General features: G+C 38.7%; 1 protein-coding gene across 6 annotated transcripts in view; it reads left to right on the top strand.

Moving 5' to 3' along the window:
* Nucleotides 1–13,915, top strand: part of MYLK (myosin light chain kinase) — a 224,632-nt gene that overhangs the window by 169,782 nt on the left and 40,935 nt on the right. For all 6 annotated transcript variants that reach the window (XM_052792708.1, XM_052792704.1, XM_052792705.1 and 3 more), the window contains 3 exons: nucleotides 4,411–4,461; nucleotides 5,979–6,106; nucleotides 9,578–9,731. In XM_052792708.1, the coding sequence (XP_052648668.1) occupies nucleotides 4,411–4,461; nucleotides 5,979–6,106; nucleotides 9,578–9,731 (333 nt within the window). The remainder of the gene's footprint in view (nucleotides 1–4,410; nucleotides 4,462–5,978; nucleotides 6,107–9,577; nucleotides 9,732–13,915) is intronic.

Here is a 13,915-nt window from a genome sequence, read left to right as displayed (position 1 = left end):
TTTTTCAGTTTCTCTTAAAGGAAACTGAAAAAAACAATTTAGTTCCTCTCAGAAGATGAAATCTTGAAAAGTTTTCCATGAGGGGAAAATGGTTTCCTATGTGACTATAGTATTACAGTATGTCATTAGCCCTTCTCCTATCCAGAGCTAAAATGAGGCTATTCCACAAGCAGACAGAAGCAGGGAAATGTCTTGCTCCTTATGTTAACGGAGTTAGGTATTTACTGTACTTGTTTACCAAGTGCTGAAATCCATCACTATAGAAGACATGCACATAATTTTAGGCATGTCCCTTAAGGAAGGCAGTAGGAATTATAGACTGGTTGGAAATGTGATCTTGAGTACTGATGTTTTTTTCAGACTGTAAGAGTTTTACTTCATGCTTTATGAAAGCAAGTTGTGCAGAGAGCCATTTCAGGGGAGGGCTATGCCTATTTTTAGTAAAATTCCAAAAAAGGGAAACAAAAAAGAAAGACGGAGGCTTCTGAACATATCTGCTCTCATGGATTCACCATCAGGGCAAAGAACGGCACAACCAAATGTCCCACAGCTATCAGTCTGTATGGGATCTTTCCCGGTTTTTAGTTTATGTTCCCCAACCCAGACACAAGCTCTCCAAGAGGCAAACCTGCCTATAAAGTTATGTAAATACCAGCCTTGTAATGTTTAAATTAAGTTGTTTCTAGAAGGCAGATTCATTTAAGGAGGGAATCTTATGTCCTTTTTCTTCCAGGTTGGTTTTCAGCTTCAGCCTGTTTCAATGTAAATATCAAAAGTGGGACAAACTGTCTTTTTTTTAAAAAAGCAGCAGAGGCAGACTTGAACTAACATTTCCAAGAGGCTCAAATATTTTAATGAAAACAATAATTTGACCTTGTCAACTTTGGGTAATCTTATTAGATCTTTTTCACTAACTGTCTCCAGCAGGTTTTGAAACAGAAGTTGCATTTCAAAAAGATGCATAAGATAAGCTGGTATTCTTAAGGAAGATCTAAGAATAGTGGAGTGTAGGCTATTAGCCAAAGAAGTCAGCTTCACAGACCCAGAGACATATCCTTGTACTCATTCCCTTCCACCCTGCCCCTGCCCTTCATTTCTGCTCAGGGCTATTTGTGTCTGCAAAACAGGATATTCAGCCAGACCTTCCAGCCAGTCTTTGCAATCTGCATGGTTTGATGAAGTCCAGTGACAGTCTGTATATCTTCAGTTAAGTGAATGTAATGTCCTGGTGGGTAAAAACTAAAAATTAAACAAAAATTTTGTATTTACATATAAAAAGCAGTACCCTAGCTGAATGACGTGATGGGTTCATGTTCTTTGCTTTGCTGCTATGGAAATCTTCATTGAGGTGAGAGTGTTTTAAACTGTCGTAAGCATAGCCCTTAGTTATTCCAGGGCTAGGAGGGACACCATGCATTTATTTGACTTACAGGGTAAATGTAATACCTGGTGGTTCATTATACATCCTAACCCATATAGAAACATTGTTCTTTAACAATGCTGAATTGAATATCACTGACTGTAATTGTGAATGAACAAATTATGTTATTGGGGTCCCTTCCGTGATGAACAGAGAGTGGCTGATAGTAGGCAGAGAAAAGTGAGAGGGGTATCTCTGTGTATAGATACCCATGTGTATGTATTCTGCAAAGGCAGAGAATGACATTGTCAGCCAGGATGAAAAAAAAAATCTTGAGATATTAAGAGTCAGAGTGAAACATGAATGTTTGGAGAGTGTAATGACTCTACCAGCACCTTGCTTGTTAACTAAGGTACTGCAACAAATACACAATGTAGGCCAAGAGGTGACAGCTGAGTGAAAAGCATGCTGTATTAAGGAATTTGCTTTTCCTCCTATTTGTCTGCAGTGACATTTCTGAAAAATAGCAACAATATCTGCAACCCAAGATGGCACTTGACAAATGGTGCTTTTTCCTCATCGTTGAGGTGCTCTTTGTTCATATCAGGCTTAATGGAGTGTAGAAGTAATCAAATTCATGTCATTGCTTTAGCTTTTATTAAAATCCATTATAGCTCTGAGGAGATACCCAATAGCTATTTCATTCTCAGTTTAGAGAAGAGCAGAGAATCTGATGTCAAATACAGCATGCGCACACACACAAAAATGTTTACATGTTTTTAAATCCTATAACTGAGTTAGTTTGCGTGGGATTATGCACCTAATGAGTAACTAATGCACTATTTCCATTAATAGGGATATTTAACAGCAGATGATAGGCCAGACTCTGCAGCCCTTCTAGCTGGCACCTGATAATATAAGTAGTTTCATCAACATAACTGTGACTACAGCCTGAAGTAAGAGTTTCAGCTCAGGGTGTGACCCTACAATGACAAAGAGGAAAGCTGCTTTGAAAACACCACTTGTTGCTTTTGCTCATACAGCTTGGGCAGGAAGGAGGATCTGGAAATATATTTGCTGTCACTTACTACAGCAGCCAGGGTACATGTCAGTCTGTTGGTGGCCCAAAAAGTAATGGGTCCCTTTAATGAGCAGTAGTGCTCTTTGAAGGCCTCCATTTAAACAGGGTTAAGCCCACATGGAAGACATGGCAGGACAGATACCTAGCTCATGCCCTGGTGGTCCAGTTACAGTAGCATAAACATGTCATAACTACTAATCTAAACTTTTAACTAGTTCTGTTGAGCTGACAGTCATTGAAGAAAGGCTTCCTTGGGAGATACCCAACTATTTTTTTTTGACTCAGCCATAAGTACTGGAAGAATATCCTACCTCTCCATTATTGTGTTTCTGGTTCCTATAAGATCAATAAAGACCGAGCATATAAATCTAAGCATACTTTGAAAGAAAATTACTATGAAATGGAAGTTTATAAAAAAGAAGGTAGAAAAACTTCTATATTCAGTGCATAGTGAAATATTCTCCAGAATGAACTGAATAAACACTGTTGTTGACAGCTAAACCATTAAATACCTATTAAAGCCTTTGGTCTTTTAACAACCTATAGCACATCTGTTAGTATCTCCAATGACTCTAAAATTTAAAATCAATCTTCACATCTGTCTGTTGCTTGAGCTATAACATTAGACTCCCATGGTGGGTTCACAACTCATGGCTCCTTATTCCTGGGGCATCAGGTGATGTGTTCCCTGGGTATCATGCACAGCTTGCAGTTTGCTGTAGCCAAGGAGGTTAAAATAAAAGACTCTTTTTATTGGTTTGGTGGATTTGGGGCAATTTTTTTGCTGCTTGGTGTCTTGCTGCTTTGAAATAACTTAAGTAAACAATGAACCAAAAAATTCAAAACTTTTGAGACTGTTATGGCTATCACTAGGCACCTATGCACATTCTGCCAGATATTCAAAAGCACTTAGCAGATACTGCTTCCACTGGGGGCAATAACATCTTAAAAACCAGCCTACTTCAATCAAGCTGCCTACTTGAGCATAAATAAGAAATGTCCTTTCACAGCAGAGGCCATCCTCTGACAAGGATGCTTAGGATAGCAGATAAAAAGAGAGTGCTTTAAAAGGAATGAGCCCCTCCACTTCTGGAATTCAGTGGTTTGAAGGCATCCAGACTGTTACATTTAATGGCCACCACTAGACCTAACTCCTATGAATTTGTCCTTTCGAACCTGTTTATGTTTCTGTCTTGCAAAAAATTACTTGTCTGTGAACATAGATTATGCATGCTATGTTTAAAAATACTTCTTTTGTTTCTTTTATGCCTGCTGCCTGATAATTAATTGGGTGGCCCCTAGTTCTTTTTTTGTGAAAAACAGTTAATAGCCATTTTCTACCTACCTGTCTTTTCTACTGTCTTTCTACTTACCATTCACAATTTGTAGAACATTGTCTTCCCAAAATTTATACTCCCAGATTTCAAATTCTGGGCCATGTTTTTTGATACTGCGACCCTTTCTCTTATGAATATAGCAAAAAGTTGTCCCTGCTTAGGGAAGACGATGAGGCAGAGGGGTGATACTAGTATTTACTGCCTGTATATAGTTGTTTCTTTGCTAGCTCAGAAATGGTGTAAGAAGCAGTATGTGGTGTTAGCTACCCTAGTTTTAACTGAGCTCATTCAGCATTGATTATGCTGGAAATCTGAGCAGAAATTCAGTATGAGATCTTGGCCTAGTGTTTTCACCCCAGTTAAACTGCTATAAGGAATGGAGTATGACAGATTATGGGAGATGTGTAGCAGATTTCTTTGATTCTTTTAAAAGTTCCAGCTTCAACTGTGAATATTCTGAGGCTCATTCAGGATAATAAAAGTGTTTTTTAAAAGTATTTTTAATTCTTGACTTTAATATGCTGAAAGAACATATTATAGTTTCAAATGCCAACAAAGCATCGCTATGGATGTAAGCTTTGCAGTTACTCTGGTACCTTCCAAAGCTCACCTTTGAATTTTTTTCTAACTAGGTGAAGCAACAGTGAAGAAGAAACCAGCTCCAAAGACTCCTCCAAAAGCAGGTAATTTGTTGCATGTGTTGTCCTGTAGGAATAAATAATAAACCAAATTTCTAAGTACAGCTGTTTGCCTACTAAATTTGTTTGCATATGTGACTAAACAGTGGGTAAGCAAAGTCCCATTTTCAAACTTGTTCATAAGGTTACACTGCCCTGAGACTTAAATTATGAGCATGCAAAAAAGTTACTATCGAATAAACTGTATCAAGATCCTACCAAATGTCAGCAGGCATTATGGTAACCTGTTCATGTGTTTGCACTCTCCTAGGCAAAGCTAACTACATTTAAAGTTACCGAGAATGTTCCTCTATAGGAACCTGCTTTCAGTGCCTTAAAACTTTGTTAGACTTTTAAACTGTTCAAGATGTTTTCTATGCCAGATATGTGCCTCAGCCTAGTTTCCTTCAGAAAAGGAAAATTCAGTTTCCTCTTCTCCAAAGAACAAGTCAGGGGGTGGGGAACCACTTTGTTTTAATTACATTGAAAAGAAAAAGAAAGCACTTTTTTTCATGCCCAGTAGCCAGTAGCCCTGTGCTTTGGAGAGGAATGTTACATTTGGCAGTGAGATCATTCTAATGTTAGGGAATGCCTTTTACCATTTCTGTCAATATGTCCTCAAATCTGTCCCCTTCCCCCCCCCAACACCCTCTCCCCCCAAATATTTTTTATTGTGGTACTCTTGTAAAGCAAACAGATTTCGCCGGAGTTGTCTGGGCTGTGATATTTCTGGCATCTGTCCCTAGCAGCTACCAGGGATCTGACACATTCAGCATCACACCCGAGAGTCAGGAAGTAGCACAATTAGCAAAAAAGATGTTCTGCCATCTATTGATACTCAGGCAGTGAGAGGGAAGAGGAGAAATACCTGATTCAGAAATGGAGGAGTATGAATGGGACTGCAAGATTTTAAAGCAGCACTGTAATACACAAACAAAAGGATCTGTCATTGCTTACAGGAAAATTGAGTGTGATGGAGAAAGACATCAATTGCCTTCCTTGTCTCTCTAATAGATGTCCCACATGATGTTTATCTGGCTACTGAAGCCAGAATCTTCATAGGCAGGTGTTGAGTCTTAAATTTTCTGAATGCTGTTGATGACATTCGGGAGCAGGTTTGCAGACCCCCTCAGCACATGCAAATTGATATGAAGTTAGCTGGAGCCATTCCTCAAAAATACAAAGTGCAAAAAAAAGAAGTTTTTCTGAAAAACCCAACAAAAAGATTTCATAAGCTGTATATTTGGAATTGGTTGTAGGTCTTAACACTTTTGGCCTTTGGATTTCTGTACGTTGGTCTTGCATGAGCAAACTTCTGACAGGTAGATTGTTATTGCTTCACTACAGTAGAACTAACGATATCCACAGGATTGTTTCATTGCAAGCAACAGATAGCTGCTAATCTGGATTTCAAATGCTGCTCTGAAATTGTTGAGCTGAGAGATGTATGTGGTTTGAATTTTAAGAAAAATAGAAAGTAAAGTCACCTAAAGAGAGATCTTTTTTTTTTTTTTTTTCATCAGCTGCTCCTCCTCAGATCACTCAGTTCCCAGAAGACAGAAAAGTCCGTGCGGGTGAATCAGTGGAACTGTTTGCCAAGGTGGTAGGAACAACACCCATAACTTGCACCTGGATGAAATTCCGTAAGCAGGTAAATTGTTTTCTGGTCTGTTTTAACAATCATTGAAAAAGTGGAGTTGGAAAGGAACACCAACGACCCATCTTGTGCATCTCCCTTCCTCAGAAACTGGCAAAATCCATGTCCTTCCTGCCAGATGTTTTCCTCACCTCTGCTGAAAACGTTCCAATGATGAAGATTTCACAACTTCCATTAGCAACCTATTGCAGTGCTTAAATTTCCATAGTGTTAGAATTTTTTTCCTAATGCCAAGCCCAAATCTTTCTTGGTACAGTTTAAACCTGTTGCTGTCTGTCCCCTCCTATAACAAATGACTGTTCCTTTGAGAAAAGCCTTAAACCATGTAATTAAAGGATAGGTGGTGAGAAAGATATAGGTATCTGAAAAGTATCTGTCACAGCAAACCTTTCTCCCTTCAAAAAGAACCTCTTCTTCATTGATGCTTGGTCTAAACTTATGTCAGAGGGGCAAAATGCCATACAGGAAGCTTGAGTGAAATGTCTTGCAACACAAATGTTGTCATGCAAGGCACAATGGCAATTAAGTTGCCTAGGTTTATTTATGCTGCCTAGGGGCTTAAACCCCGTAGGTTTAAAGTTCCTTCTGCTTGAATTCATTTCCTTGAACTATGCTACATGTATGCATAAGAGCAGTTTCTAAAGAGAGTTGCTTTAGTGAATAATAAAACCACTTTAAATCAAATAACCCAATATGCAACTACAAACTGGAAGATGAAGTGCCATGTTAGGGTAGAGCAAATATAAATATGTACTGTAGCTGCTATTCTGTTTATTTCATTCTGAACTCATTATGCAGTCTATAGAAGATAAATAAAAACATCTCCTCCTACAGGGAAGTTTAGACTCTAAATCCAGATGTGTCAGCATTTAATTGAAAGAATTCAAAACAGTTTGCTCGTGCAAAGGGTATTCCAGAGTCCATTTTTGCTAACCCCAAATAACCTCTTACTTTAGGGGAAAGGGTGGGGGTTTTTTTTCCTGAACTCCCATGTTTTCTTAAAATTCTTTAGTTTCAAGACTGGTATTAAAAAATGGCTTACTTATTTCTACAAAAATATTTCTCAGAAGCTCCAGGGACATTCAGTGTCATGTTTTGCTGAGCTCTGTCTTATCACATGCATAAAATGTACCCCTCAAATGTGTGTTTCTGGTTTGTGCAGAATTCTGAGTTCATTGTTGAATAAATACAACAATCCTATTTACATAGATTTCAAGGCCATTTTTATATGCAAAATTTATGTGATAACAGAGACCAGCAGCTCATAATACACATATCAGATCCATAATCTGTGATTCTACACCTTTTTTCCCTCTGTAAAATATTATTTTTACCATCTTTATACTTTATTCACTGTAAGACAATTGAAGGTTTGCAAAATCATACATTAAAATGACATGTACATTTTTAAATGGTTCACTATGGCAGGTGAATGAGATAGAAAAGAAAAAACTTCAGGAAGGTTAATAAAAACTGTAGGACAAGTGAGGCCAGCAGTCTTTCATTTATAAAATTAAATGGGAGACAGTGTGTAGTGTGCTGCACCATTATTTTGCTTTCTTTTTGACTTATACTTCACCACATACTGTTTTATTCTTGGATTTCTTCCTCTTCTATAAATGTGGTTGATTTCAACTCTGTTCCATTTCCAGTCCTAAAAGTGAAAAATCACCCAAGTATTCTTACAATTTTCCTGGGGGTTATTTGTAGTAGTTATCTGAGCAGATCCAGTAAGTGGTGAGTTGTGATTTCAGCCCTGCTGCTGTATGCTGGGACAGCATGGACTTGTCGCTGTTGCTGTGCTGTCGCTGACAGCAGGGACTTGTCCTCTCCATGTTCCTTCCTCACATTCCCTCAGGTTCGAGAGAGCCACAGTGGCCTCTCACAGGTATATTCTGGACAATATCTTTTCCTTGAAGAAAGGGAATGTCACAAAGTTGTGACCCATACTTTGTACATGATGGCAGTCTAGTGGAGGGATGCTGGAACTGTGCTCAGCTTAAAAAGGGGAAAGCCTTTGAAAGCCTCTTCCTTAGTTGAGGAACAAAGTCCATCATTTAACATTGTCAATTGTTGGAACTTCTTAACTATGACCAGTGACTTTCTTTTGGGAACACAGGGATCCAGCTTTGTGTTCCCCACAACCATTGCAAGCCACCGAGCACCCTTTCAGGGCTTTCTCTGCTTAACTTCAGGGCTTTCTCTGAATAACGCAGATCTAGTTCTACTAGACTGATTTTTTTATTACTATTACCCTTTGACTAATTCTAATGAAGCAACACATATAACCCAGTGCAGAATTTCAGAAGAACAAAGTACGGGGGCAGGGGGAAACAACTTTCAGTGTAATTTAAACTGTAATCCTACATAATCCCATTTGCTAACTTTCTATTCAAGTTACTGTAGGAGCATCTTTCTCAGGTTACTTTTGGGCATATAGCAATACATGTGTTCTATCTCATTTGAGGAGAAAGCAGGGAAAGTCCTGCTCTTAGCCTTGTAATTTCTTATTCTCTGAATATATGAGATAAGATAAGGCAAACTAAATAGCCTTAATTTTTAATGAAATTCTGAGAATGAGTTGGAAGAGTCACTTATCTAAGAAGGAAGTGGTGGGAGGAAGAAGGGCATTGACATTATGTTGTCTGTTTCATAAGAACACAGTGTACAGCTTCTATAATTGCAGTGTAGCATTATGAGGTTTTTAAATAATCTGTCATGTCTCAAGCTAATGCTGATTAAAATCTAAGTCTCCTTGGCCATTTATGCTATGATAGCTTTGATTCAATTAAAGATTAGGTCATAATATGCCTATGATAGTCAGCTGAGATTTTGATTTTTGCCTCTCCAGAAAATAAAAATGCTATAGGAAAGCCAAATTGGCTCTTCGTATGTCTCTTTGCACAGCTATAGCATTACATCTCCATTTCAGGCAACACCATCTTCAATTGTTCAAACCTAAGAAACTATTACCTTGATTTATGTGGAAGTACAGAATAAGGCTGGTTAAGACAAGAGGGTAAAATTCACAGCTATGGATGATTTGCACATTGAGCCTCTAAAGGGGAATGGCAAATGAATTAGAGTATTTAGAGCTAAACCCTTGTTCTGCTGTGGTCTCTGTGAGATATGCAAGACCAGGCTTTGTTCTTTTGCCAATTACACAGTTTGCACTTTCAGCCTGTCAAAGAAGGGTTAGAAAGTGAAACTCCTATTCCTTAGCAGAGTTCCAGCAACACAAATGCTCCCTGTTGCCTTTGCAGGACTGGAGCCATTATAATGTTCCACTGCATTTCTAGATGTTTTGTGTTGATTACACTCTTTACCAGCTGCACATATTCACTGCTGTAATAGAGTTATCTTCAGATAACGCTTAATATGATAACCTTGATTTGTAATTTGAGATCTTTCAGATATAAGGAATTCATCCCATAAAATCTTTTCTTTTTCTTTTGAATTTGGCAGATTGAAGAAAATGAATATATTAAAATTGAGAATGCTGAAAACAGCAGCAAGCTAACAATATCTTCAACGAAGCAGGAACACTGTGGATGTTACACCCTAGTCGTAGAGAACAAACTTGGCAGCAGACAAGCACAAGTCAACCTTACAGTTGTTGGTAAGTCCATAATAATGTTTTAGATATATACTCATTCTTCAGACATGACTCTACACTTGCTTTTTATATGATGATATGCAAAAAAATGAAATAAAATAATCAGATAAGTTAACAAGACTGCAATGAAAAACTAGTACTTTAAAAAATATCTGGACTAGACAGTGACACTGTAATAAGGACTATAAGCAAGTTCAGCAGGGCTATACTGTGTTTTATTTTGAAAAATTACTAAGTACAGATGGAGATAAAAAATAGCTCAGACTTTAAAAAAAAACACAAGAAAAAAAACAGCTCATGGCTCCATTTTTTGGTTAGATATCACTTCTCTTTATCATTTAATGTTTGCAGCATCCAGCTGTTTGCTAGACTGCAAATTTTAAAACTGTTAGTTCAGGAAAGATTGAGGTAGTTTCTATTAGACTGTAAATTTGAAAACATCCTGTTGCTTGGGGGAGAGAGATTTTATCCTTTTAATTGAAATTCCTACCATTGTCTACTATTTTATAGTGACAGAAAGCGGTGAATAAAGGCAGTCTGTTTTGAATATGGAGCCCTTCATATATGGGCTTTTACACACAACTATTTTAAAGCTTCAAACAGCCTTGTCAGATGGCACATTCAGGCCATCAAGTTTGTTGTAGCAGGCTGTGGACAGCTGCAGATAGCTGTAGACAGGTAGACAGTTGCAGTATGTTTGCAGATAAAACTGCAGCGTAGATCTAGACCAGCTAGCTTGAATGTCAGACAAAATCTAGAGCTGTGACATCTAGCTCTGAAAGGGCTAATGAACCCACTTTGGTGTGGATACACAGCAAATGGTTTCCAGGGAGATGTGGGGAAGAGGGTGATTTGGTTAAAACATTAGTCTTTGGGATGGGTCTGTTTCTAGGCTCTGTTATCTATGGCCTGCAGGGGGGTTTTGACACAAGGCAGGGGAGGGCAGAGCTTGCCCAGGCATTTGGATCAATTCTAGTTCAATCAGGAAGGCTGCATCCTAATCACACGCTCAGAACTGCATTGGCTTTGCTGTCCTAACAGATACATGGGCTAGTGAGCAAGAAAAGCGGGTATAAAGCCAAAGATGAAAATCTGACTCCAGTGCAATCAATGGCAAAACACCATTAACCCAAGTTGGACTGGAAATTCATTCCAGCAATCCAGTGAATAACAAAATTTAATGAGTAGACTCACGCTTCCAAGTACAATATCCACTGCTAAAGAGTGAATGTCCCTCAGCTGTATACTGCTGTACATATTGTCAATAGAGGCCTCCTGATTATTTAAATGGACTTCTTTCCTCTAATCTGTGGCTTTCATTGCAGTTAAAAGATAACTGAATGAATGAGTATAAATATCAAGTAGATTCCAGCAATGTGCCAGAGAATTCAAGGACAGAAGAAAATAGAATAAGTATTTTTCACATGATGCATATATAAATTGTACTACCTTTACCAACAGTGGGTTGTGCAGGTCAGAAGTATAGCTAGGTTAAAATGAACACCATGAAAAATTGGTCCTCGAATAACCACCATCTACATTGTTCTGGGTACAGCTTTTGGCTCCAAAGCCCCAACACAGCTGATTAGCAGCTAGAAGAATGGCAGGAGATTAATCACTCTTTACATTTCCCTTTTTTTCCACTCTTTCCTACGCAACTGCTGCAGGCTGCTAACTGTAGCAGGTTATTGGGCAAGATGGATTTTTTTTTTAGCTGAACTAGGCCAACAACTCCTATTATCTTGTCACTGTGTGAGCCTTGACTCATTATAAGTTACTGTTTTATATCCTTTGGAGTTAATTGGTTTGAAAGTCTTTGAATTCTATAGCCTTATAAAGCTACATCTCAGCCTTCTGCTTTGCTCTTCCATAAGAAATGTGCCAGAGAACAGTGGGATTCCCAGAGATGCTTTTGGGAGAGTTGGGTGAAGAATCCTCACAATGTGCTGGAGTTTGCCATGTGTTTTGGCTGATGGCAAGCTATCTGTTTCCAACTGAAAAGAATAAATTCCCTCTTGTAAAATCGCCAAGCTCTTCAGTGAGACATCTCGCTGATGTCAGCACTGCCAAAGGCATGACAAAGCCTCAGGATTCCTAGTTTGCTACACATGCATTTTAAGGCCAGATTCTTCCATCTGGGTACTCAAAAATGTGGGAAAAGGGAGCAAAAATGTCTTCCTTCTAGGGAGTGGGTTAGAATCTCACTACTGAGATAAAATCCTTTTAATAAAAATCAGATAAAATCTGTTTGCACCTTTAAAGGTGTTAAATGTTCGTGAAAATTGGAAGGTACTTTTCTCCAAAGTCTGCTCCAGTCAAAATGGGGAACCTATGCTTCTCTCAATACGCAAAAAGTGAGACTTCTTAGTCTACCAAAGCTCGTCCTTAGTCCTAAATTCTCACCTGTCCATTCTCTCTGCCCCATCCAAAATACTGGGAAGAAACTTGCCCTCCCTGCCCTGACCCCACATTCATAACAAGCATTTGTGGAGAAAGCCCTGGTGCTAGAGATCAGCTCTGTTTGCCTCAGCTATTTATATTAAGGCTCTAAACTCTGTGTGAGCTGCCTCCCTATAAGTTTACTGATAAACGGCATGTCTATGTGTATGCTGTGTACTCAAAACACTGCTGACTGACCATAGTCCACAACTGAGTCTTGAATGTATTGAGGGAAACTACAAATACAGAACATCTGCTTTCTGGAGGAGTGTGTCTGAGCCAACCTAGAGCTATGTTTCTCAAAGGGCTAGCTAACAGGCTTGTCTGTTCTGAATTTTAGCAAATCAAAGACATTTGTTAAAATACAAAATGAAATAAACATGGAAATAAAGAAGTATTTCTTTTATTATTACTTCTTACAACCACGTGGATTGCAAAGTCTTCATGCTGATGGGCAAGCTTCTCATGTGAAAGACTCCAATAAGCATTTCCCAAATTAAATTTGGACTGTAACACATGCCAGGTAGCAGGTTGCCCAGAAAAGTTGTGCAATCTCCATCCTTGGAGGTATTCAAGTTCAGACTGGATAAGCATCTGAACAATCTGGTCTGACCTTATAGCTGACCCTGCTTTGAGCAAAACGTCTAAAGACCGTCCTGAGGATATTTAAGACCATCCTGGATCTTGGTTTTATACTTTCAGTTGTCAAAGACCTTTCTTCACAAAAAATAACATTATCGACTTACCTCCAACCAGAGGACAAAGGACTGAGCTTATCTGCCAGGATTCAAACCAGAAATGATCCTGCTATGATTTAAACTCTGAGTCCTAGACTGTAAACTATAGCTGGGTATGATTTTTAGAAATTATTTTTAATAATGACTTTTAGGGGAAAAAAGCTACCCTGCGTTCCTTTGAATTTGCCTCCTAAAGTCTTAAATTTAACTGCTCGCACTGTCAGTCTCAGCCTTCAACTGCAACCTTAGCAGGAGTTCTGACACTTCAAGAGTTTGAACAGTATATCATTCAATGCAGTTGGGGCCATGGGAAAAGATGCTCTTGAAAGAAACCCAACTTTATTCCAAGGATTTTTTTTCCTTTGCGATTTCAATGAATATCAATGAACAAAATGTCCATTGCACTCAGCCTCCAGTGTGAGCTGTTTGCAGTCCACACACCAGATGCACTGATACGCAGTCAAGTTAGATGAGACTTGTTAATTGGTAGGGAGTGGTGATGAGTACACAGCACTGAGGCACACGGACTGAGTCTTGAGTTTCACATTGATTCATTGTGTAACTTTGTCTGTATAAGCACTAATAATACTGGGAGACCTGCAGCAAAAGTGAGACATCCAAGTTAAGCAATGCCTGCCTTTAAAAGATTGACTGGTCCCAAAATGTCCATGTTGAGCTCTTCTCTACTGTGATGATTAGGTCTCTGAAATAAGCAATTTCATTAGCTGAGTGGTGTCTCTGGGAGAATTTGAAACATGTTTCAGCTCCAAAACCAAAATGGCCTGATGTGAGACTGAGCTAATGATTTACGGCAGACGCTGCATCAGATTAAAGTGGACTTCTGTTGCCAAAGCTATATTAAATGAGCCAGTGATGAGCTTAGTGTAAGACAGGACTGATTTAGGCAAGGTAGAGCCCTCACTCTACAGTGATAGCAAGGAATATTCATTCCTTTCATGCCATTTATTGGATGTATTTGGGTAAATTTCAAATTTATGGTTCTGAACATTT

The sequence above is a fragment of the Harpia harpyja genome, chromosome 7, assembly GCF_026419915.1.
Source record: "Harpia harpyja isolate bHarHar1 chromosome 7, bHarHar1 primary haplotype, whole genome shotgun sequence".
Classification (NCBI taxonomy): domain Eukaryota; kingdom Metazoa; phylum Chordata; class Aves; order Accipitriformes; family Accipitridae; genus Harpia; species Harpia harpyja.
This window is presented reverse-complemented; position numbering and strand designations above follow the sequence as displayed.